We start from the raw sequence: 23,842 nt of genomic DNA, 5'->3' as shown, positions 1-23,842 counted from the left end.
AGTTGCTATGGTGGGATTCAGAATGTCTCCAGATCAATAAATAGTCCATAACTCTGGATGTTTTTCCTAAAACTTAACCACTGCCCTGCTGTATTTTATGAGAAATTTGATGTTTATTGCATACATGTTTTGGACTTCTCACAACTAGAAATATCCATTGTATAGATATCCTATCAAATTTGTTCATAATTTTAAATGGGTCTGTTTCGTATTCCCAGGAGTCACTCTATTAGAATTGTAAGCTTCTTCCAGCAGTTTTATTTTCTAAAAGCCAAGACTCAAATCTCCAGAAAATTAAATGAAATGCTGCCAACACTCGTGCAGTTTGCTTCAAAGAGTTGTCAGTCTCTTGACAAATGTAAATGTACTCTCTTATTTGAGTTGAGACTGTTGGGATCATTTTAGATCCGTTATTCCACTATGAGCTACTGCATTCCATTATTGGAATTCTTTTTGTCTCGAAAGAATTGTAGCCATGGTGTTGCATATGTGATCAATGTCTATACTTATCCTTAAGTCCCTTTCAGTGCCACTGTGCCCGTCGTGGTTGCATTCTTGTCCACTGAGAGGCAGGCAGTCCTGATTAATCTGCTGTTGCAGAGGGAATGTGGACTATCCCAATGGCGCTTGGGATAACAGATGTGTGAAGGTAGAGTTAAGTGCTGTAAGCTTTTCGCTCAAAGTGCATTTCTGCTAAAATGCATTGTGTTTGACTCTGTGCTAACTTCTTCCCAACCAACATTTCAGGTAGTCTTGTTATTGCTGGAAAAAAGGGAACAGGTAACAGGGGGGCGACTCTGAAATTGGTAATTGGGTTTATTATTGTCACGTGTACCGAGATACAATAAAAAGGTTTTCTTTTGCATGCCATCCTGACAGATCATGCCACACATAATTACATCAAGGTAGTAAAGAGATAACAGAATGCAGAATATAGTACTGCAGGCAGACAAATAAAATGCAAGGGCCACCACGAGGTAGATTGGGAGATCAAGGAACTTTTCTTTCCCTTCACGTGCAAATGTTGTGTGGAAATATCATCAAATATAAATAATTCACAAAATTGCTTCATTTCTGGCAAAACTTAGTATAGTTTATAATTCTAATAATTTGGTTTGATTTCTCACCTGTCAGAAGTAGGGAAAATCATGTTGAAATGCGATTTTATTTAGAGTGCTCATTAGCCCAAAAGATGTGGATTGCACTGCTAACATAAGAGAGGTTTGTGCTAATACTAAAAACTGATAATGGAAGCCCAGGGTATTTGCAGACTAAAGGACGTGTGTCTGGAGTTGGATGGATGTGGTTCCAATTTTTGGGGTAAAGTCAACAGTCTTGAATCTGAATGGTGAGAGACACCCAACAAGTGTAGATGAATGCATGAATAGAAGGAATGGTCACTTCCTAAAACACAATATTGCATAATCTAATTCTCAGTTTGTAAGGTGCTATTCACCTAATGCTGAAATAAAATCACAAATGTTACCAAAAAGGGCCAACTTTGAATGGTTGTACAGATGTTTGTTATTGTGTGCATTGGTAAAGAGTGTGCATTGGTAAAGAGTATGCACTCTTGGCACCTAATCCTTCTCAGCTAAGCCTTTTGACTTTAAATTTACACTTGGGAAATTAGCAACACTGCTTTGGCAATGTTTATTGGTATTGGTTTATTATTGTTACTTGTACCGAAGTACAGTGAAAAAATTGTCTTGCATACTGTTCGTACAGATCAATTCATTACACGGTGCATTGAGGTAGTACAGGGTAAAAACAATAACAAAATACAGGGTAAAGTGTCACAGCTACAGGGAAGTGCATTCTCCAATGGTCTCTGGATTTTGTTTGGGACCATTGTCATATTTGGAGATGTCATGTATTTCTCCAAAGGGCATTATAAACACCAATTGGATTTCAATGATGTATAATTTTTACCTCCACTTCAGTCATTGAGTTGCAGTCAGTAGTTGGCACTTGCATTTGCAAGTGTGGGGAGGCCAAGCTCCAAATCCTCGTTGACTCATTTACAATGTGACTTGATAGAGCTGTACAAGATGATAGGCATAGATCGAGTGGACAGTCAGAGACTTTTTCCCAGGGTGACAAATAGCTAACATGAGGGGACATAATTTTAAGGTGATTGGAGGAAGGTATAAGGGGGATGTCAGGAGTAAGTTTTTTTACACAGAGAATGGTGGGTGCGTGGAAAGTACTGCCGGCAGAGGTCGTGGGGGCAGATACATTAGGGACATTTAAGAGACTCTTAGATAGACACATGAATAATAGAGAAATGGGGAGCTATGGGGGAGGGAAGTGTTATATAGATCTTAGAGCAGGATAAAATGTCAGCAGAACATTGTGGGCCGAAGGGCCTGTAATGTGCTGTAGTGTTCTATATTATATGTTCTAAAGCACAGAAAACCATCAAATATAGAAGCAGAATTAGGCCATTTGGCCCATTGAGTCCGCTTTGCCATTCAATCATGGCCGATTTTTGTTTTCAACCCCATTCCCCTGCCTTCTCCCCGTAACCCTTAACCTCTTTACTAATCAAGAACCTATCAGTTTCTGTCTTAAATATACCCAATTAGGGGATGGGCCTCACATTGAACATCTGTAAAACAGTGGTCCTCTCCCGACCTACCCTAGCCAAACAATGACCCTGGAAAATGTGGGTCACTTTCCATGTCTAGTGAGCTACTTCTCAATGAAGGCCAAAGTGGAGGCTGCCCCCAGAACACTCTACGCAAAAGATGCATTTCACTGTATGTATTGGTATTGGTTTATTATTGTCACTTGTACCGAGGTACAGTGAAAAACTTGTCTTACAAACTGATCTTACAGGTCAATTCATTACATAGTGCAGTTACATTGAGTTAGTACAGAGTGCAATTAAGGTAGTACAGGTAAAAACAGTAACAGTACAGAGTAAAATGTCACAGCTACAGAGAAAGTGCAGTGCAATAAGGTGCAAGGTCACAACAAGGTAGATGGTGAGGTCATGAGGTCATAGGTCGTAGACCATCTCATTGTATAAGGGAACTGTTCAATAGTCTTATCACTGTGGGGTAGAAGCTGTCCTTAAGTCTGGTGGTACGTGCCCTCAGGTTCCTTTATCTTCTACCCGATGGAAGAGGAGAGAAGAGAGAATGTCCCAGGTGGGTGGGGTCTTTGATTATGCTGGCTGCTACACCAAGACAACGAGAGGTAAAGGGGAGATTGGTGTCCGTAATGCGGTGGGCTGTGTCCACAACTCTCTGTAGCTTCTTGTGGTCCTGGGCAGAGCAGTTGCCATACCAAGCCATGATACATCCTGATAGGATGTTTTCTATGGTGCATCGGTAAATCGGTGTTTCGATGTACATGTGACTAATAAAGATATCTTATCTAAATTCACTGTCACCTCTAGTGGAGTTACATGTAGGCCAAACCAGAGAATGACTTCTTCCCTGAAGGACTGCAGTGAACCACATGGAGTTTTATTATAATCTGGTTATTTAATGGGCACCGTTACTGCAACTAGATTTTATTCTAGATTTATTTAATTTCCTGGATTTAACCTTCCCTACTGCTGTTGCAGGACTTGAACTCATTTCAGGATCAATAGCCGAGATCCCTGTATATTAGTTCTGTGACCAAGGCACTATAATACGTCACCCTTGCCACTCTGGTACTGTTAAGGAGATTGAATGGTATAAATTCTATGGTATTAAAGCAGGAGGGAATAGCTTTCATGGATTGAACATAATGCTCTTGATCTTAATCTATCACCCTGGCAAGAACTGTTTAGAGACTTTAAGATTATCGCAGAAGTCAAAGTTAAGTCTCACTGCTTTACACAGAATGGTAGAGTCACAGCCACAGAGAAGAAAAATTAAAATTACATTCATATGGCAGCTTTCAAGACTTCAAACATCTCAAAGTGCTTTGCAGCCTAAAAAGTACTCATAAAGTGTAATTTGGAAACAGACCTTCAGCTTGCACATAGCAAGCTCCCAGGAACCCCAATGTGGTAATGACCAGAGGATCTAGTTCAGTGATGCAGGTTGTTTGCAAAGTTGTGATGTGATCTTCATCGAATGTTTCTGTGGGATCTTTCAGTCCACTGAGGGGTTTATGCCATCATTGAAATATGGTTCTTCTAACAATGGTCCTCCCTCTGCACTGTGTTACGGACTCAGTGGAAGTCCCTTTAAGATAGAGAGTGTGTGTGTATGTGTGTGTGGGGCGTGCTTACGTCAATAGAAGATAAAGGACGTAATGACGTTGTTGAAGAAGTCAGAAGAAGAAGGAGAGAGAGAGAGAAGGGAGAGAGACACCAGCCTGCTTGTTTTCTCTATCGATGGATGAGAAACAATAACTGTGTTTCCACTGAAATCCATGTATGGAAGTTGGAAGTAATCCGGTGGAGTTCACTTTGTTGCTGACCTGTAGAAGGAAACAGGTATTTGTGTGGACGACCACGATTCGGATGCTTTTCGGGGTGAGGACGTCACTACCGAGTAAACACTGAAGTGTCGTTTGGGGTTCCATCGTGGAACATTTGGATTTCGTATTTACTCTCCCTATGTTCTCTACATCTACGTCTTATCTTCAGACAACGGTGGTTGTTGAAGAAGCCCTTGCTCATGTTTCACCTTATGGCTTGCGGAACTGAACTTTAAGAACCATTCCGGAACTTGGAGTTTGGGACTTTGTCACACACACACGAAGAGTTTAGTTTTGGGGTTAACGTTCAAGGTTTAACATTTTTGAATTCTAACATACTAACATTTTTACTTCTATTTTACGTATTATCCTAAGTAGTGATTAATAAAATAGTTCTTAACACTGAAACACGCTCAGTGTGTTTCTTTTGTTGCTGGTTCGTGACAACTGACACTGAAGTGTAGCTGAGACTTTGTGTGCTGATGTGGGATTTGAATGCATAATCCCCAAACTGCAAGGACATGATACTTATCCTTTCCATTACTGAGTTCAGATAGACTTATTTTTTTGTATCGAGCAAGGTAGTAATTTTTATTTATACTCGTATGAAGGGTAGGGGTGTCACTGGTAAGACCACTATTTGAGAGAAGGTGGAGAATTGTTCCATTGTTCCTTTGGAGGAAGTATCCCCAGTGCTGTTAGGATTTGCATTGAAATGCTACAATGCATAAAGAAAGCAAGTTGAACTAGCACTGAGGGGAGAGAGGCGTCTTTGTGTAAGGCACCTTAACTGAACAATGTATTATTCACAGGTTTAAGGGTGTTAAGCATGATTAAACTAGCCCTGCACATAATATTGTGTCATAGTGAATCGTCCTGCTGAGTGACTTGCTAAGCCATTTCAAAGGGCATTTGGAAGTTTAGAGTTGTACTGTAGGTAACAACAACGGGCCATTTGGGTAGAGTTTAAAAATAAAAAAAAGGGACGGTAACTTTACTGGGGGTTATTACTACAAAGCCTCTCAATAGTTAGCAAGGGATAGAGGAGCAGACATGCAGGCAAATCACTGAGAAATGTAAGAGCAAAAGTGTGATTTCAGTTTCTCAATATCAACTGAGATCACCTTTGTGTAAAAGGCCTAGTGGGGGTGACATTTTAATAATGCATCCTGAGAGTTTTTTGAGCCAGTATGTTGATTGCCCTTCCAGAGAAGATTGGATGTAATCTTAGGGAATGAAGCTGGGCAAGTTTTTGAGGTGTTTGCAGATGAGCATGTTGGGGATTGTGACCATAACTCTGAGTTAAGGAAAAGGATAATGGTGGGGAAGAGGTGACCAGAATTTAAGATCCTGTATTGGAGGAAGGCTGATTTCAGTATTATAAGACAGGACCTAGTGAAAGTAGAATGGGAGCAGCTATGGGCAGGTCAATCCACATCCGACAAATGGGAGTCTTTTAAAAGTGAAATAGTGCGAGTTCAGGGCCAGTGTGTTCCTGTAAAGGTGAAAGGTAAGGAAAGCAAGTCCAGAGGACCCTGGATGTCAGGGGATATAAGGAGCAAAACCATAAGACATAGGAGCAGAATTAGGCCATTCGATCGTGGCTGGTTTATTTTTCCCTCTCAACCCCATTCTCCTGCCTTCTTCTGGTAACCTTTGATGCCCTTACTAATCAAGAACCTATCAACCTCAGCTTTAAATATACCCAATGACTTGGCCTCCACAGCTGTCTGTGGCAACAAACAGTCTGCTGGAGGAACTCAGTGGGTTGAGCAGCATCTGTGGTGGGGGGGGGGGGGGTTGGGGGTTAGGGTTCCTGCTTCAGGGTTTCAACCCAAAACGTTGGCAACTATTTCCTCCCCACAGATGCTGCTTAACCTGCTGAATTCCTCCAGCAGATTGCTTGTTGCTTCAGATTCCAGCATCTGCTGTCTTGTATCTCCAATGGATATAAAGGATCTGATAAAATTGGAATTGGTTTATTATTGTCACTGGTACTGAGGTACAGAGAAAAATGTGTCTTGCATACTGTTCATACAGGTCAATTCATTACACAGTGCATTGAGATAGTACGAGGTAAAACAATACAAAATGCAAAGTGTCACAGCTACAGAGAAAGTGCAGTGCAGGTAGACAATAAGGTGCGAGATCATAACGAGGTAGGTTGTGAGGTCAAGAGTCCATCTTATCATACTAGGGAACCATTCAATAGTCTTATAACAATGGGATAGAAGCTGTCCTTTAGCCTGGTGGTACGTGCTTTCAGGCTTTTGTATCTTCTGCCTGATGGGAGAGGGGAGAAGAGAGAATGTCCCGGGTGGGCTGGGTCTTTGATTATGCTGGCTGCTTTACCGAGACAGCGAGAGGTATAGACAGAGTCCATGGAGGGGAGGCTGGTTTCCGTGCTGTGCTGTGCTGTGCTGAGCTGTGTCCACAACTCTCTGCAGTTTCTTGAGGCCAAGGGCAGAGCAGTTGCCATACCAAGCCGTGATGCATCCAGAAAGGATGCCTTTCATGGTGCATCGATTAAAAGTTGGTGAGTGACAAGGGGAACATGCCAAATTTCTTTAACCTCCTGAGGAAGAAGAGGTGCTGGTGAGCTTTCTTGGCCGTGGCGTCTATGTGGTTGGATCAGGACAGGCTATTGGTGATTTTCACTCCCAGGAACTTGAAGTTCTCAACCCTCTAGACCTCAGCACTGTTGATGCAAAATAAAGCAAACGTATGGCAGATATGGAGAGCTAAAAAGAGGGGAAGCCCTTCAGGAGTATAGAATGTGTAGGTGGATATTTAAAAAAAGAAATTAGGAGGGCAAAGAGGAACCATGAAATATCACAGGCAGATAAGATTAAGGAAAATCTCAAGGCATTTTATATGTATTGTAAGAGCGAAAGGGTAAACAGGGAAAGAGTAGGGCCTGTTATGGACCAAAGGGGCAATCTGTGCATGGTCAGAGGGTGTGGGTGGTGCCTTGTATATGAATACTTCACATCTGTATTCACTAAGGAAAAAGACACTGTGTGGATTTCGGGGAAGGGGACAGGAGTATTGTGGACATTAAATGGGAGAATGTATTGGATGTCTTAGCAGCGTTAATGGTGAATTGATATCAAGATTTGATGAGGTATATCCCAGGTGCTATGGGAGGCAAGCGGGGAGATTGATGGAGCCTTGATGGAGATATTTTATTCTTTTAATCTATCCATGGATGAGGTGCCAAGTGACTGGACTGCAACAGTATCTTTATTCAAGAAGGGCAACAGAGGAAAGTCGTGCAATTACAGGCCTGTGAGTCTAATATCAGTGGCAGGGAAGTTACTGGAAAATAATCTGAGGGACAGAATTAATCTACACTTGGAAGGGCAGGCATTAATCAAAGATAGTCAGCATGGCTTTTTTAAGGGGTGATCCTGTTTGACTAATTTGACTGAATTTTTTTTGAAGAGGTACCAAAATGTATTGATGAGGCAGTGCAGTTGATGTAGTTAACCAGGACTTCAGTAAGCCCTTTGGCAAGGTTCCACATGGAAGGCTGGTCCAAAAGGTTAGAGCACAAGGCAAGTCGGGCAAATTAGATCCAAAAATGGCTTGTTTAGTAGGAGACGGGAGGTGATGGTGGAGGGTTGTTTTTGTGATTGGAAGCCTTTGACAAGTGGGTCACAGGGATCCTTGCTGTTCATTATGAGTATCAATGATTTGGATATGAATGTAAAAGGTATGATTAGTAAGTTTGCAGATGACACAAAAATTGCTGGTGGTGTTATTAGTGAGGGGGATAGTCTTAAGTTACAGAACATTATTGATCAGTTGGTAAATTAGGGGGAGCAATGGCAGATTGAATTTAATCCCGTTAAATGCAAAATGTTGCATTCTGGGGGTCTGCTAAGGGTAGGACATGCACAATGAATGGTAGGGCCCTGAGGAGTATTGAGGATCAGAGGGATCTTGGTCTATACCTCCATAGATTCCTTAAGGTGGCAGCACAGGCATAAGGTGATGAAGAAGGCATGCGGGATGCTGGACTTCATAAACTGGGCCATAGAATATAAGATCATGGAGGTCATGGTACAAACTTCATAAAACACTGGTTAGCCCACATTTGTAGTATTGCGTGCAGTTCTGGTTGCCACACTATAGGAAGGATGTGAACACATTGGAGAGAGTGTAGAGGAGATTCACCAGAAAGTTGCCTGGGAATGTTTCGTTTATGAGAAGAGACTAGACAGGTTGGGTTTGTTTTCCCTGGAGCAGAGGAGGCTGAGGGGAGACCTGATACAAAATTCTGAGAGGCACAGATAGGATGGATAGTACAAAACATTTCTCCACAGCAGAGGTGTCTAAAACTGGAAGGCATAGGTTTAGGGTAGGGGGTAAGAGGTTGAGAGGGAAACCAAGGAGAGAAAAAAATTCACCCAGAGGGTGATTGAAACCTGGTACACACAGTCTGAGAAGATGGTGGAATCGGGTACTCTCACAACATTTAAGAAGTTGGACGAATACTTGAACCATCAAGGCAATGGACAAAATGCTTGTAAATGGGATTAATATAGATGGGTAGCTGATGGTCAGATATCAACCACGTGTAAAACAAGAACTTGCCCCTCAGGTCCCCCTTAAAACTCCTTCCTCTCACCTTCAACCCCTGACCTCTTGTTTTTGATACCCCTACCCTGGGATAAGGATTTTATTGATATTCTTGCAGTGGTTCCAGTATTGGACTTGTATGTAGCCCTGATAGGAAAGAGATTGTAATTAGAATAACCTGAGACCCAATGGGAATTGCGATCAGGAACACTATGCGATTGACGAACAAAGGTCATCTGAGCCTGACGGGTCTTGAAGTTTACGTTATTGAGTTTCCTTCCATTTACAGTACCTTCCTGAGGCACATAGTTCAGCACAGTCAGACTACTGTGGGCTTGAATCACATGTTTCACATCACGCATGCCAAGAATTCTTGCTCGTCTGCCAAGGCAACAACATTGCGCATTGGAATCACACTGGCTTGGGGTGAGGTGGGAGTGGCAGGGGGTGGCTGTGCCATGTGATGCAGATGAGGGAAATCATCTGACACATTGCTTGGGCACTCCTAAAGGTCACTTTCTTCAGCTGCTCTGTGCCTAGTCTCCTGATCATTGGTTCAACAGCCAAGCAGAGGCTATAACTACTGGATTAGTCTTGAGCAATAAACAATCAGATCTTGATGCAGGGTTTTGATCCGAAACGTTGACCCATACACCACCTTAAATGTTCATTCATCCACAACGTGGATGTACCGTCTTTCAGTGAGACGGCAAAGCAAGAGCATGTCTACTTCTCAGGCATAAAAGATCTGTTGGCATGATCTGAAGGGAAGTCGGAGAGATTTCCTTCGTGTTCTGATTGATGAACCGTTTCTCCTCCAACATCACAAAAAAGATGGCTGTTTGTGGGATTTTGCAGTGGGGAGTGTGGCAAAAGAGAAAAACATGCAAGTTCCATACCTTCCAGTGTAGGTAGCTCTGGAAAATACGAAGTTACCATTGTGGACACAGTCACCACCCTGCTACAGGTGCATTCAGAGATTATAGCCCTCATCGTAATTACTTGGTAATTGGTTTATTACTGTCACATGTACCTAGGTACAGTGAAAAATCTTGCACATCATCCATACAGATCATTTCATCACATCGGTACATCGAGGTAGTACAAGGGAAAAGCAATAACAGAATGCAGAGTAAAATGTTACAGTTACAGAAAAAAATGCAGTGCAGGCAGACAATAAGGTGCAAGGCCATAACAAGGAAGATTGCCAAGGCAGCGAGAAGTGTAGACAGAGTCCATGGAGGGGAGGCTGGTGTCCGTGATGTGCTGAGCTATGTCCACGACTCTCTGCAGTTTCTTGCGGTCCTGGGCAGAGCAGTTGCTGTACCAAGCCGTGATGCCTCTGGATAGGATGCTTTCTATGGTGCATCTATAAACTTGTTGTGTAGCACAGTACTGCAGCACTTATTTCACATCCAATCGGTTGCTTGGCACTTGTGAATTTTTGCTCACCATAATTTGTAACATTTATAAAAATGCATAAGAACCTGATGACTTACTCAAAAGTTATTGAGGTGTAATGCTTTAAAACGAGAAACAAAGAGGCAGTTGTTTTGGATCTTTTTTGTTCCCATTGATCCAGTTTGGGTTATAGTTGCGATGCAGAGCCATCCACTAGGGTGCATACGATGATGTGAAATGCAGCAGTGGGAGATTGGCTGCTGGAAGGAGGAGAATCAATCTGCACAGTCTCCACCCCGCTGACCAAACTGTTCATGGTCATAAATAAAACTTGAAGGCTTACATTTGAATTTCTGTGAAATTCATTCTTGAACCCTGAAGACTATTGGGGAAATAGTCCAGGATATCATTGCAATATTGCAGCCTTGCCCCAGTAACAGAGTTCGATAGTGAATGACAGAACGCACAACATCGCACAAACCCTGAATTGTACAGAGAGTTGGACAGTTTTTGGGATGTCCAATTCGTATCACAGTTGGTACAGCATTATTTTTCTTTCCTTTATTAACTGAGCTGTAGAAGAATATGAGCAAGGCTGGGGCGCTAGAATTGTATTCATATTCAGATTATATTTGCTTACGATATAGAGGAAGGCCATTCAGCCCATTGAGACCGAGCTGGCTCTCAGAGAAATCCTGTCAATCCCATTCCCTCACTAACCTGTAGCCCATTCTCCTCTGTTGTGTGCCCATTAACCCCCTCCTCGCCTCCACTGACTCTCTTACCACCCACTTACATATTAGAGGCAATTTACAGTGGCTATCTAACCTACGATATGGGAGGAAACCAGAGTGCCTGAGGGAAACTGTCATGGGGAGAAGGTGCCATCTCCACCCAGACATCACCCAAGTTCAGGATCGAACTTGTGTCGCCGGAGCTGTGAGGCAGCAGTTCTTCCAGCTGTACTGTGGTGCACTTGAGGCTGCAGCTTGAGTGCTGTGTACAGTTCTGGTCACCAGGAATGATATGATTGGACTGTAGAGTGAGAGAGGAGGTTTATAAAGATGTTGCCAGAGGTAGAAAATTTAAACAATGAAGAATAATTGGAAAACCTGGGATTGTTTTCCTTGGAGCAGGAGGCTGAGGGAAGACGTAATTAAGATTTAGAAAATTATGTGGGCCTCATCATGGGGGGTAGAACATATTTCCTCCAGCCGAGGGCTCAAAGAATAAGCAGCATAAATTTAAAGTAGCAGGATTAGAGGAGAGATGAGGAAAGCATCTTCTCACCTAAGGGGTTGTAGGCAGGTCTACAGACCAAGTGCTGAGTAACATCTTTTTTCCAGCATGGACAAGGTTGGAAAAATAGCTTCCTGTCCTAAATTTTTGATGATTCTAGACACCAACGAGCATCGAGAGGTATGGAGGAAGCAAGGGAATATAGTATTAAGATAGAACGTAGAACAGTACAGCACAGGAATGTGCCAACTCCATCCAGACAGCACCAGAGGTCAGGATCGAACACGGATCGCTGGAGCTCTGAGGCAGCGGCTCGACTAGCTGCAGATTTCAGAGGATCGACTATGAGTGTATTGAATGATGGAGCAGAATCAAAGGGCTGAAGGGCTGCTTCCTGCTCCTATTTTTCGATGCTCCTTTCACAGACTCTACATTGGCTACTTCAGAACCCTCAAGAGCTGAAGTGGATGCAAGTTACCATCAGATGTGAGGGAAGACCGAAAATGAAGTTGTATCCCTTTATTAGACCCCTGCCCCTCCTCCCCTCTCCATTATCCCACCAGTGTAAAATTAGGATTTTAGGCCAGTATAACACAAACAGAACTAAATCTCCTGCCTTGGGCTTACCAGCCTTCCACTCCATGTGTCCTTTCTTCTCACCTGTGTCCTGTCCTCAGTTGACATCTGCTAACTGAGTTCTGCTGCAGGCTGGATAAAGTCACAATGCCCCAGGGAGGTGTCTTGGACATCGGCTCACTCTGTGTTGACTAAGTAGTGGCAGTAAACACACCTGCAGCTCTTGAAATCCTTGGCGTTGTTGCAAGTTTTCAGAAAGCAAAGAGCATTCCCAGCAGCTTGTTTTGAGTTCACACTGATTTGCTCATCTGAGTTGGTTGAAAATGGAAGAACTTTTGTTTATGCAACGTTTTACTAAGTCTGTCAAAATGCTTTGCCTAAATAAATTGGGATCATAGAATCGTGCAATCACAGCCACAAATGGTAACGTATGATTGAGTCACTATTTTTCATCTGGAAGGTGAGTTCAAATCCCAGCTTGGCAGCTGGTGAATTAAAGTTCAACTAATTAAATACATGTAGATTTAGAAAGTGATATTGGCCCACAAAGGAGACCATCCTCAACCCCAGAAGTACCTAAAAGGGGTGTGGTAGATGTCCCTCCCTTCAATTAACTACTATTGCTTCCTATTCTTCAGTGATACAATTTTGCAGAATGATTTGTACAACCTAAAGCAATTCTGCTTGTACAATAAAATAGTATTCCTTCTATTAAAAGTACAAGATGTATGGAGTTAAAAAGGCAACTCTTTAAGCAAACTTTTTAAAAGCAGAATGATGTCCAAGTCCATTGTTCCCTGAATGTGGAGCCACAGGTCGATAGGGTGGTAAAGAAGGCATATGGCATGCTTGCCTTCTTAGGTTGGGACATAGAATATAAGAGTTGGGACATTATGTTGCAATTGTACAAAACTTTGGAGAATTGTGTGCAGTTCTAGTTGCAATGCTGTAAGGAGGACGTGTTTGCACTGGAGGGGGTGCAGAGGAGATTCACCAGGATGTTGCCAAGATTGGAGGATTTTAATTATGGGGAGAGATTGGATAGGTAGGGCTTGTTTTGCCTGGACTGAAAGAGACTGAGGGGTGACCTGATAGAGAGATTTAAAATTATAAGAGGTATAGATAGTCAAAATCTTTCTCCTATAGTTGGGGTATCAAAAACAAGAGGGCATGGGTTTAAGGTGAGAGGAATGAGTTTTAAAGGGGATCTGAGGGGTAAGTTTTTTTTAACCCATAGAATGGTTGATATTTGCAACAGTCTACCAGAGGAAGCGGTGGAATCATATACATTTACTACATTTAAGAGCCATTTAGACAGACACTTAAATAGACAAGGCATAGAAGGACATGGACCTAATGCAGGAAACTGGGACTAATGTAACCCACCTGAAATGCTGGACGAACTGGGATTAATGTAGATAGGCAAATAGGTCAGCATTGGACGTGATGGGCTGAAAGGCCCATTTCTGTGCTGTAGAATTCTATGATTCTAATAATGCAAAACTTACTTCAAAAACTGGGTGAGTGAAAGTGTGCCCTGTTGCTCCTTCATGCAGTACTTGTGCATCATTGCAGTCCTTGTAGGGCAGTTCAAATGTCCATTGATCAATTTCTTCCTCTGTTTCCTTTCCATAATAATCAGTGCTGAAAATATGGATTAACGGCTTCGTGTGCTGACAGAAAATGTCAGCAATTTTTCTAGGCGGATCAGTTTGGGCAGAAAAGGTCTGTTTGGGCACGGTATGTCCTGTTACAAGCTATGTTCAGGAAATTAATCACAGTAAAGTACAAGTAGTATAATACAGTAAGATAAGAATACATTGCACTACAATAGGCTTTTCTTTTGTTCTAGTTGTGTTCTTTCTTGTATAATTTATGGTTTGTTTTTCTCGTGAATGTTGTGTCTCTGATGCTATGTGCCTGTGATGCTGCTGCAAGTATGTTTTTCATTGCACCTGGCATTCATGTACTTGTGCATCTGACAATAAACCTGACTTTAATTCAGTCTCCAGGTCCAGGAAGGTGGTTTTGGAGGAGGGTCGGAGGGATGGAGCAAGGAGAGGGAGAAAGAGAGACAGTGTCAGCCAGAAGTTGGGCAGCAAAGGCTACTCTCCCATGTGCCTCTGTCACCCATCACCATTTCCCCTCCCTCCTCTGTCCATTCAGCCGTCACTCTGTGGCAGTCAATGACTCACTAGATTGGATTCAGACAGGAGCAGCAATAACATTGCACTGACTCTGAACTTGCAGAGCGAGTGTTCCCAGGGTGTTGTCTGGAGAAAACACCCACTCCACTCTTTCACTATCACATCTCCTTTGCTCTATGGACCATTTTACCTCTTCCCCTTTGGCGATGCTTTGCACACGAGGAGAAACCAGGAATACGAGATTTGGTTTAATTTGGCATCGTGTTCGGCATAGACGTTGTCCTGTGGCATTGAGACCAGTGATCAGCTGTGATGGAGCAGGTTCGAAGGGCCTACTCTTGGTCATATGTTGCCAACCTGAAGGGCAACTCAGAGTATCAGAGCCGAGGGTCAGCTTGGTCTTTGCCCTATGCCACGTAGTCAAGGGCTGGAATGCTGCTTTTCTTCTCCCCTGTTGAGACTTAACTGGGAGATTAGAGCCAGGCCATTGTAAAATCCCAGCTGCTGATGATACAGTCGTTAGATTAGTGTTGACAGACCTAGTTACTTGAAATGTGTGCTGAAATCCCACTATAAAAGCTGGGGAATTTAAATGTAAGTAATAAAGTGAAAACCCATAAACTGCAGATGCTAGAAATCATAGTCATAGAGTTATACAGCACAGAAAAAGGCCCTTCGGCCCAATTCATCCATGCTAACCAAGGGACCTTTCTGAGCTTGTCCCGTTTTCCTGTGTTTCGTCCATATCCCTCTAAACCTTTCCTATCCGTGTACCTGTATAAATGTCTCTTCTTTTTCTCTCCTTCCCAGCTCTGATGAAGGTTCTGCATCCTGGAGTTAATCTTGTTTGTCCTTCCACAGATGCTGTTCAACTTGCTGAGTGTTTCCATCATTTTCTCTTTTTCATTCAATTAAAAAAAAGTGGAAGAGTAATATTAGTGATAATAACTATAAATTTCTAAGAACGCATTTGATTCACTTAAGGCCTGGCAGGCGGGGAATAGTTCCTACCCTGCCTGCTGCTCTACAGAGGGATCTAGATGTTCTTGCACGTGATCACAAAAGCTAGCATGCAGGTATAGTTAGTAATTCAGAAGACAAATGGATGTTGGCCTTTATTGAAAGGGAATTAGAACATAGAACATAGACACTACAGCACGGTACAGGCCCTTCAGCCCACAATATTGTGCTGACATTTTATCCTGCTCTAAGATCTATCTAACCCTTCCCTCCCACATAACCCCCTATTTTTCTATCATTCATGTGTCTATCTAAGAGTCTCTTAAATGGCCCTAATGTATCTGCCCTCACAACCTCTGCAGGCAGTGTGTTCCACGCACCCACCACTCTTCATGTAAAAAAACTTAGCCCTGACATCCCCCTTATACCTTCCTCCAATCACCTTAAAATTATGTCACCTCGTGTTAGCCATTGTCGCCCTGGGAAAAAGTCTCTGACTGTCCACTCGATCTATGCCTCTTATCATCTTGAATGTAATATTGCAATTATAAAATTAGGGATCTTGCTACAACTTTACATGGTTTCGGTGAGATTATACTTGTGGCTTCTACTTGTCTCTTTATTTGAGGAGGAGATATATTTGCAAAGAAGGCAGTCCAGAGAAAGTTCACTCGATTAATTCTTAGTCTGAGGGGGTTGTTGTGAGGAATGGTTGAACAGGTGGGACCCATATTCATTGGAGTTTAGAAGAATGAGAGGTGATATTACTACAATGTACAATCTGAGATGACTTGACAGGTTAGTGCTGAGAGGATGTTTTCCCTTGTGGGGGAATCTAGAACAATGGGCATAGTTAGGGGGTTGCCCATTTAAGACCCTCCAATCCTCCGAGATCTCTGAGCAGCAGTTCCCAGAGTTCTGAGCATCCCCAATTTTAATCATTCCACGATTGATGGCTCCACCTCAAGCCAACAAGTCTCTTAGCTCTGGAATGCTGGTTAAACCTTAGAGCCACTCCATCTCCTGTAAGAACTTCTGACATTGACCAAGTCTGAGGTCACTTTTCCTGGAGCCATCTCTTAAACTGAGTGTAAGTTCTATCGTCTCTTTATGCTTCTGTGAAGTGTCTTGTAATGTTTTAAGCAATGAACATTGGATATAAAATGCAGGTAATTGTTGCAAAAAGGAATTTTTAAAAAAAAGGATGAAGGACTGTAAACACAACCTAGAAAGACTAAAGCCAGTAGTTAATTTGTGCACGGAAGTTTTACTGCTCTGGGGTGTGCCTCTGCTTTATAGTAGCTGAATATATCAAAAAGCAATTTTTGTTATGTACCTCTGGTGTTTCTTTTTAGCATCCTGCAATACCTATTGATTTTCCAGAACAAAAATGGTGATTTGTGCTCCTGTGTTGACACATGCTGATTCCGTACTGGAACATCAACATAAGTCGGCAGTGATCCGCAGCCCCTTGCCCCGCTGTGCAGGCAATAGGCATTACAGAGCAAGGGCTTGGATGTGAACAACTTGCTGTCAGAGCAGCAAAAGGCTTTGGGTTTCTACCACTTGGAGCTTTAATCAAAATAGATGTGATGTCATGCCACAAGGAGGAGACAGCTTTGGCCAATCATTGCCAAGGGTTGTCAACACGGGGAGGTTTCCTTTTACAGTCTAATCCATCCAAGCTATTTTAAAGCCACATTGTGCACAGCTGCACTTGATCAGCTGCAGGAGTCTCGTAACTACATTTCTGCATTTACTGTACTCAAGTCAAGCAAAAGAGCCCAGAGCTATTGAATCGGCTGTTTCCTTCTGTCATCCTGGATGCTGCGTGCTTAATGAGACGCACTTTATTTTTTTAGCTGAGATAGGAAAGGAAGCATTGCTGAATTTTTTTTCTAAATTAGCGCTTGAATTGTCCTGAGGGCTAGCTGCAAAGATCTGCCTTTTCCTGAGCCGGCACCCAGCACTTTTCGCCCGGAGCAATCCCTTCGTCACCTGACACTTGGCATGATTGGCTGCCACACCGACCGAGCCCACTGCTGCTCATGAAGCGCTTTGGCAGCCTTAGAGGGAGTAAGAAACGCAAGGACCAGGAAGGCAAACCAGAGAGACGGCAGTCAGAGCCTCATGGTCTTTTAGGTAAGCGGCTGACCATTATGGGCTGGGCACTAGAAATGTTACTACTTCAAGACATAACAATGACTTTGATTTATCTCTATTTCCACTAAAAAAAAAGGGTCATGAAGCCTCCTTAACTCCCCAACCTACACACATATAATGTTAATACAGTGTGCAGAGTTACTGGGGAAGAAATGTGTCCTCTGAATGCATGATGCACAGGCCTTTGTGCATTGCACTGCACTTCCATAATCTACTGACTGCAAAAGAAGCAAATTTCAAAAGCAGGCTTCAGCACACACGTTGGCTGGCATTTGCATGTTTAGCACAGGCAACCAGGTTTCTATTCATTTTGCTGCTTTTGTTTTGAAGGAGCTTGCTTTGCATTTCCTATATTGCTTTAGTGACCACGTGGCCGAATGGTTGTCCAGTGTGTTGGCACATGCTGAGCTGATGAAAGGGGACTGTGCGATGTAAAGCTTGAATGGTATTCTTTTAAAATGGTGCATGTCATCTGTAATGGTTTTTATAAGTTGCAATTTTGTAGTTAGGAGCAAATAGACAAAGGGCAGCAAATTGTTACCTGGCTGTGCCTTGTGAGGCTTCAGAAATGGAATAGGGATTCTTTGCTGAAGTTGCTTCATTCACCAACCACCAAACCCCAGGCCCATTTTCTAACCTGAACTCAAAGAATTGGTTGTCTCAACCAAGGGGTAAAATTCAAGGCAGCTGGCCTGTGCACATGTCAGGTGCTTACTGGTGACCAGTTTCAGGGTCGTTTCAGCAATGGGATGGATGACACAATGCACAGGAAGATAGTTATCAATTGCTTCTATTGTATAAAATTGTGTTGAGTAGAGAAGAGTGTGAGTCCCTAAGTAATCTTGATATTGCAGATCTAAGTGTCCTATTAGCAAGCTGAACCTCTAATTCTCCAGAGGTAAGTGAAACAACAATGGAATATTGTAGTAGCTGAGATCAATTTGCTAGGAGAATGTGGGCTATGTACAGTAAGATCCTATGTTTTATACAATGCATTTCATAACACAATGTCCAAAAATGTTTCACAGCTGGTGAAATGCTTTAGAACTGTGGAGGAAAACTGCTCATCAATTATCTGAATAGCAAGGTGCCACAAACTGCAGCGGCATAATGAGCATATAATCCGCTTTATTGATGCTGTATAAGAGCTAAACGTTGGCACAGGGCGCTGTGGATAACTGTGTCGCAAAATATTTCAAAGACAGGGCCTCGGTGTGATGTCTGATCCAACAATGTAAATCTGGACAATGTAGCCCTGTTGGCAGCACTGAGTATCAGCTGAGGTGATGATCCAAGTCTTGGCTGTCATGTTTCATACACTGACAGAACTTGTAAAGAAAGTCTGCTTCATTGTCTGTTATGTGCTTGGTACAATCCCAAGTTGTGAAAGGAGCTGTGCAAGTAGATTTCTTTTTATTTTAAGTCTTTTGACCCCACCATCTTCTGATGTTGAAGTGAGTGTCATGCTAACTGAACAACGGCTGATGTCTGAATATTAAGTATTTGTTTAAACCTTGATTAACAAAAGCTTCAGCTGCAAGTTTGGCTAATCAGAGACCTACATTTATGGAGAGGTACTTCATTTAGTTCTGTGCAATAGCTCCCTGCATTTAATCTAGAAACCATCTCTCTTCCTGCAGTTTCCCGGCACTGAGAACACCCCCCCCCCCCCCCCCCCCACCGTGCCCAGCGTCCCGGCACTGGGGCCCCCCAGCATCCCAGCAGTGGGACCCCTTGCGCCCAGCAGCCTGGCACTGTGGCACCCCCCCATGCCCAGTGCCCCAGCACTGGGACCCCCGGGCCCAGCATCCTTGTACAAGTAACCACAGAGACGTATAAATTGACATCTCCCACTTTGCAGGATTAAGCAAGCTGATGAAACAGTGATGACACAGCATGCACACATGGCCCTGCCCACAACCCAGTCTACACGTATAGAATTGCTTGTTAATTCAAAGACATTCATCATCAGTGCATTCTGCAATTATTAAATATAGCTCTTCCAATTCTGGCCTTTTGATATTCGCCGCCGCATTATGGATTTTTCGTGCTTTCAGCTGCCAAGGTCCTAATCAACGGAATATCGTCCTAACCCCCTCTGCCTTGCTACCAATATTTCCCACTCTGATGTGCTTCTTGCTGACACAGTTTTTGGTCACCTGTGCTATTTTCTCCTTCTTTGGCAATGTTTTTACAACGTTCCTGTGAAGTGCCTTGGGACGTATTACTGCACTAATGGCACTGACCAAATGCAAGTCATTGAGCATCCCCGAACAAGGAAGGTGAGTTGAGTTCTCATGGATAAGTAAAAACTTGACTGATTCTGCTTAAAGAAGAGTGTTTTTTGTTATAATGCCTCCCCCAAATAGAATGCAATTTACTGTTGATGATACTGAATTGTTACTGAGACTATGGCAAGGAATGGCACTGATTGTAGAGGATACCAAAGCCTTGCATCAAAGGAGGCTATAGAGAAACATTATCATTTGCCTCCTGGAGTGATCCAAGCTGCTCAGTCGGCTCTGGTGACTGTGCCCTAGGCAGCTGAAGACACCGCTGTCAAAATCAGAGTTATCGAAGAGGCCCAGACCTGGAAGAGTAATATTTAATAATTGCATAGTGCATGCATTGAATGTATTGGAACTGATTGTACACCTAACCCTCTCAGCTGTGAATGGGCGCAGGTGTGTGCTGTTTCTTCATGTTTAGGTCATTAAACCTCAGACGTCAAAGTAACTTGGATTACTTGGGTTACTAGTATGGTCATGTCACAGCAGAGCTTTGGCCAGTTTCTTACCAGCCTGTGCTAACTTGTCTTCACCTCTGCTAAACATGGAGAATCTTTGAACGATGTGAGCACCATTAACTCTATCCCACAACAATCTATCCGGTCCAGTGTTGCTACTGCCCCTAACCAACAAGGAATTTAAGAGGCCGTTTGCCAACTGAAAAGAACGTAGCAAAATCGGAATAGGCACTCTGATCCTTCAAGCCTGAATCACCATTCAATATGATCATGGCTGATCTAGGCTGCCCTCAACTCCTCTTCTATGCCGTTTCTCCATGCTTTGATTGATCAAATATTTATCCACCTCTGTTTTACATCTAATGATCCAGCTTCCACCACCCACTGGGCCATAGAATTCCAGAGATTCACCACACTCTGCAGGAAGAAATTTCTATGTATCTCAGTTTTAAATGACCAGCCCCTTGTAGTCATGTCCCCTTGTTCGTGATTCTCCCAAGAGTGAAAACATCCCAACATCTACCCTGTCAAGCCCCTTTAGATGTTTGAATAAGGTCACCCCTCATAATTCTAAACTGCAAGGATTACAGGCCCAATCTATTTGGTGTCTTTTGGTAGGACAACCCCCTCATCCCAGGAGTTAGCCTGGTGAATCCCCTTTGTACTGCCACCAAAGCGTAACACTCTAACAGCGCCAGAGACTGGGTTCAATTCCAGCCACTGTCTTGTAAGGAGTTTGTACGTTCTCGCCGTGTCTGCATGGGTTTCCTCCGGGTGCTCCGGTTTCCTCCCACATTCCAAAGATGTACGGGTTAGGAAGTTGTAGGCACGCTATGTTGGCGCCAGAAGTGTGGCGGCACTTGCGAGCTGCCCCCAGAGCACTCTACGCAAAGGATGCATTTCATTGTGTGCTTCGATGCACATGTGACTAATAAAAATCTTATCTTTTATTTTGGGTAAGGGCACCAAAGCTGTACCCAATATTCCAGGTTAGGCCTTGAAGGAGGCTTGTACACCATGTGCAATTGCAACAAATCTTCCCTATTTTTTTAAAATCCATCCTCTAGTTTGTCTTCATAACTATTTGTTGGATCTGCCTGCTGGCTTTTTGTGATTCATCACAAGACAAGATCACAAGACAAGGGAGCAGAAGTAGGCCATTCGGCCCATCGAGTCTGCTCCAAAGAAAAGGGAAAAAAGAAAAAGAAATGAGAAATTGGGTGGGGGGGGGGGGGAAGAATACCACACTATTCTAACCCCAATTTCCGGCCTTATCCCCATATCCCTTGATACCCCGACTATTTAGATATCTATCTCTCTCTCTCTCTCTCTCTCTCTCTCTCGCTCTCTCTCTCGCTCTCTCGCTCTCTCGCTCTCTCTCGCTCTCTCTCGCTCTCTCTCTTCCTTAAACGCCTCCAATGATCTGGCCTCCAATGCTGTACGTGGCAAGGAATTCCACAAATTCACCACCCTCTGGCTAAAGAAATTTCTCCTCATCTCTGTTTTAAACCTGTACCCTCTAATTCTAAGATTGTGCCCTCTGGTCCTGGACTCACCCACCAAGGGAAACAGCTTGACCACATCTACTCTATCCAGTCCTTTCAAAATTTTAAATATCTCTATGAGGTCCCCTCTCATTCATGCATTAGAACACCTCTATCCCTCTGTACTTCACTCATTTGCAGTCTCTTTCCATTTTGATAATAATCTGCCTTTTGATTTCTCTTACCAAAGTGCATGACTTCACACTTCCCCACATTAAACTCCATTTGCCAGCCTTCTGCCCACTCACTCAATCGATCCCTATCCCATTGCAGAACCACCGTATCCTTATTACAACATGTCCTTCCACCTATTTTCATAACATCAGCAAATTTGGAAACTTTATATAGTGTTCCTCAGTAGTGCAAGTAGTGAACAGCTATGTGCCAATTGTTCACAATTTGCAGTCTGATACCATGGGTTTTTAATATATGCACCCGCCTCCTCTGTAGCATCTTCTCAAATGCTTTTTGGAAACCTAAATACACTACGTATACAGGTTCCCCTCTATTAACTTTCCCTGTTACATCCTCAAAGAATTCAAACAAATTTGTCAAACATGATTTACCATTCATAAAACCATTTTGACTAGGTTTAATAATACTCAGCTTTCCAAGACCTCGGGAGCAGATGAGAACTTCAGAAGGGATGTAAGACTTAGCAAGGAATTTAGGTCACAAAGCCGTAACCGCATTAGATGCATCTGGGAAAGGAAGGATATGCCAGGTGACAATCTTCTGGAAAGCAGCTGATTCTGACTGTAGTAACTACAGAAGGGTCTTCCTGCTCTCAGCCACACGGAACGTCATTGCCGAAGCCTCCTCTCAGTTGCTCTCTGAATGGCAATGTGGATTTCATCTATCTAAAGGCACGGAGGATGCAATCTTCACCAAATGACATGAGAAGTTTAATCAGGGAGCAGGGCTGACCACTATGTATGGCTGTTTTTGACGTCACTAAAGCCTTTGACTCCAACGGTCAGGAGGAACTGTGGAGCACCCATCTTGATGCAACAGTAAGCTGTGCTCCCAACCAGCAGGTCCACAACAAATCCATCCTTGGTGCAGACCAGTGTCAAACAAGGGCTGCATCAGTTCCCTAATGCACCCTTCGGTCTTCCTCAGCATGTACTGCACCTTGCCTGCAACAAACTTCTCGCTGGAGTAGAGTTAATCTTCAGGACTAATGGGAAACTGTTCAGCTTAGGTTGCCTCCAGAGCCAAGGTTATCCAATCTCTAGTAGTCGAGCTTGCAAATGTGTGTACTCGAAGGCCAATTTCCAAGCCATCGTTGACTTGTTCACTGAAGTGTACGAGAAGATGGGCCTTACAATCAATTTCTGCAAAACCAAGGTCCTCTTGCCAATATATCCCTGCTGTACACCATCTGAAAATACAGGTTCAAAGCAAGGCCTTGAAAGTGTAAACCTCTTCCTATATCTCAGGGACTACATTTCAGTGAAGGCAGACATTGACAGTGGACATGTACCAGTGGAGCCTTTGGCCATCTAATAAAAGAGTGTTTGAAGTACAGGATAGAACTGTAGAATTTGATCCCCTCACCCCCTCTCTGTCTCTCCTTTTTTTCAAGATGCTCTTTAAAATCTATCTCTTTAACCAAACTTTTGGTCACCTGCTCCAATTTCCTTCATTTCCACCTCCTCCTCAGGCAAGAGTATGACATCCACTCTGGCTTTGTGAGTTCTGAGGAGAACAATCAGCTCAATGTGGGAACTGCACTCTTCCACAGATGGGGCCAGAGGTGCCTGATGGTGTGGGCAGTTTGTGAGCTAGTAGCACTCCTTCTGCCATTTGTGCAGGACTCTTGTTGACTCGAGCCTCTCAGTACCCTGGTACACTCAGGGACTTCAGTTGTGCCAGGTTAGCAGATTTTCCAGACTGCTGGTTGTTGTCCTTTTTTTTAGATCTTACAGGGTCTGATAAATTGTCCAGTGAACCAAGTGAATGTGGGAACTGTGGCCCCAGTGAGTAAAAAGTAAGTGTGGGATCCGGGACCCCGGTGAATGGAAGGGAATGCAGCAAACATCATCTGGTGAGCT

At 43.3% G+C, this 23,842-nt stretch overlaps 1 protein-coding gene across 4 annotated transcripts in view; it reads left to right on the top strand.

Moving 5' to 3' along the window:
• Positions 1 to 23,842, top strand: part of LOC127571043 (5'-AMP-activated protein kinase subunit gamma-2-like) — a 388,107-nt gene that overhangs the window by 205,976 nt on the left and 158,289 nt on the right. The window contains exon 1 of one of the 4 annotated variants that reach the window (XM_052017049.1): positions 17,067 to 17,474. The exons of the other annotated variants lie outside the window; for them this stretch is intronic. Coding sequence (XP_051873009.1) covers positions 17,381 to 17,474 — 94 coding nt within the window. The 5' untranslated portion in view covers positions 17,067 to 17,380. Of the gene's footprint in view, positions 1 to 17,066; positions 17,475 to 23,842 lie in introns of those variants that run through there. 4 annotated transcript variants of the gene reach the window in all.

Source organism: Pristis pectinata, chromosome 5, assembly GCF_009764475.1.
Source record: "Pristis pectinata isolate sPriPec2 chromosome 5, sPriPec2.1.pri, whole genome shotgun sequence".
Lineage (NCBI taxonomy): Eukaryota > Metazoa > Chordata > Chondrichthyes > Rhinopristiformes > Pristidae > Pristis > Pristis pectinata.
This window is presented reverse-complemented; position numbering and strand designations above follow the sequence as displayed.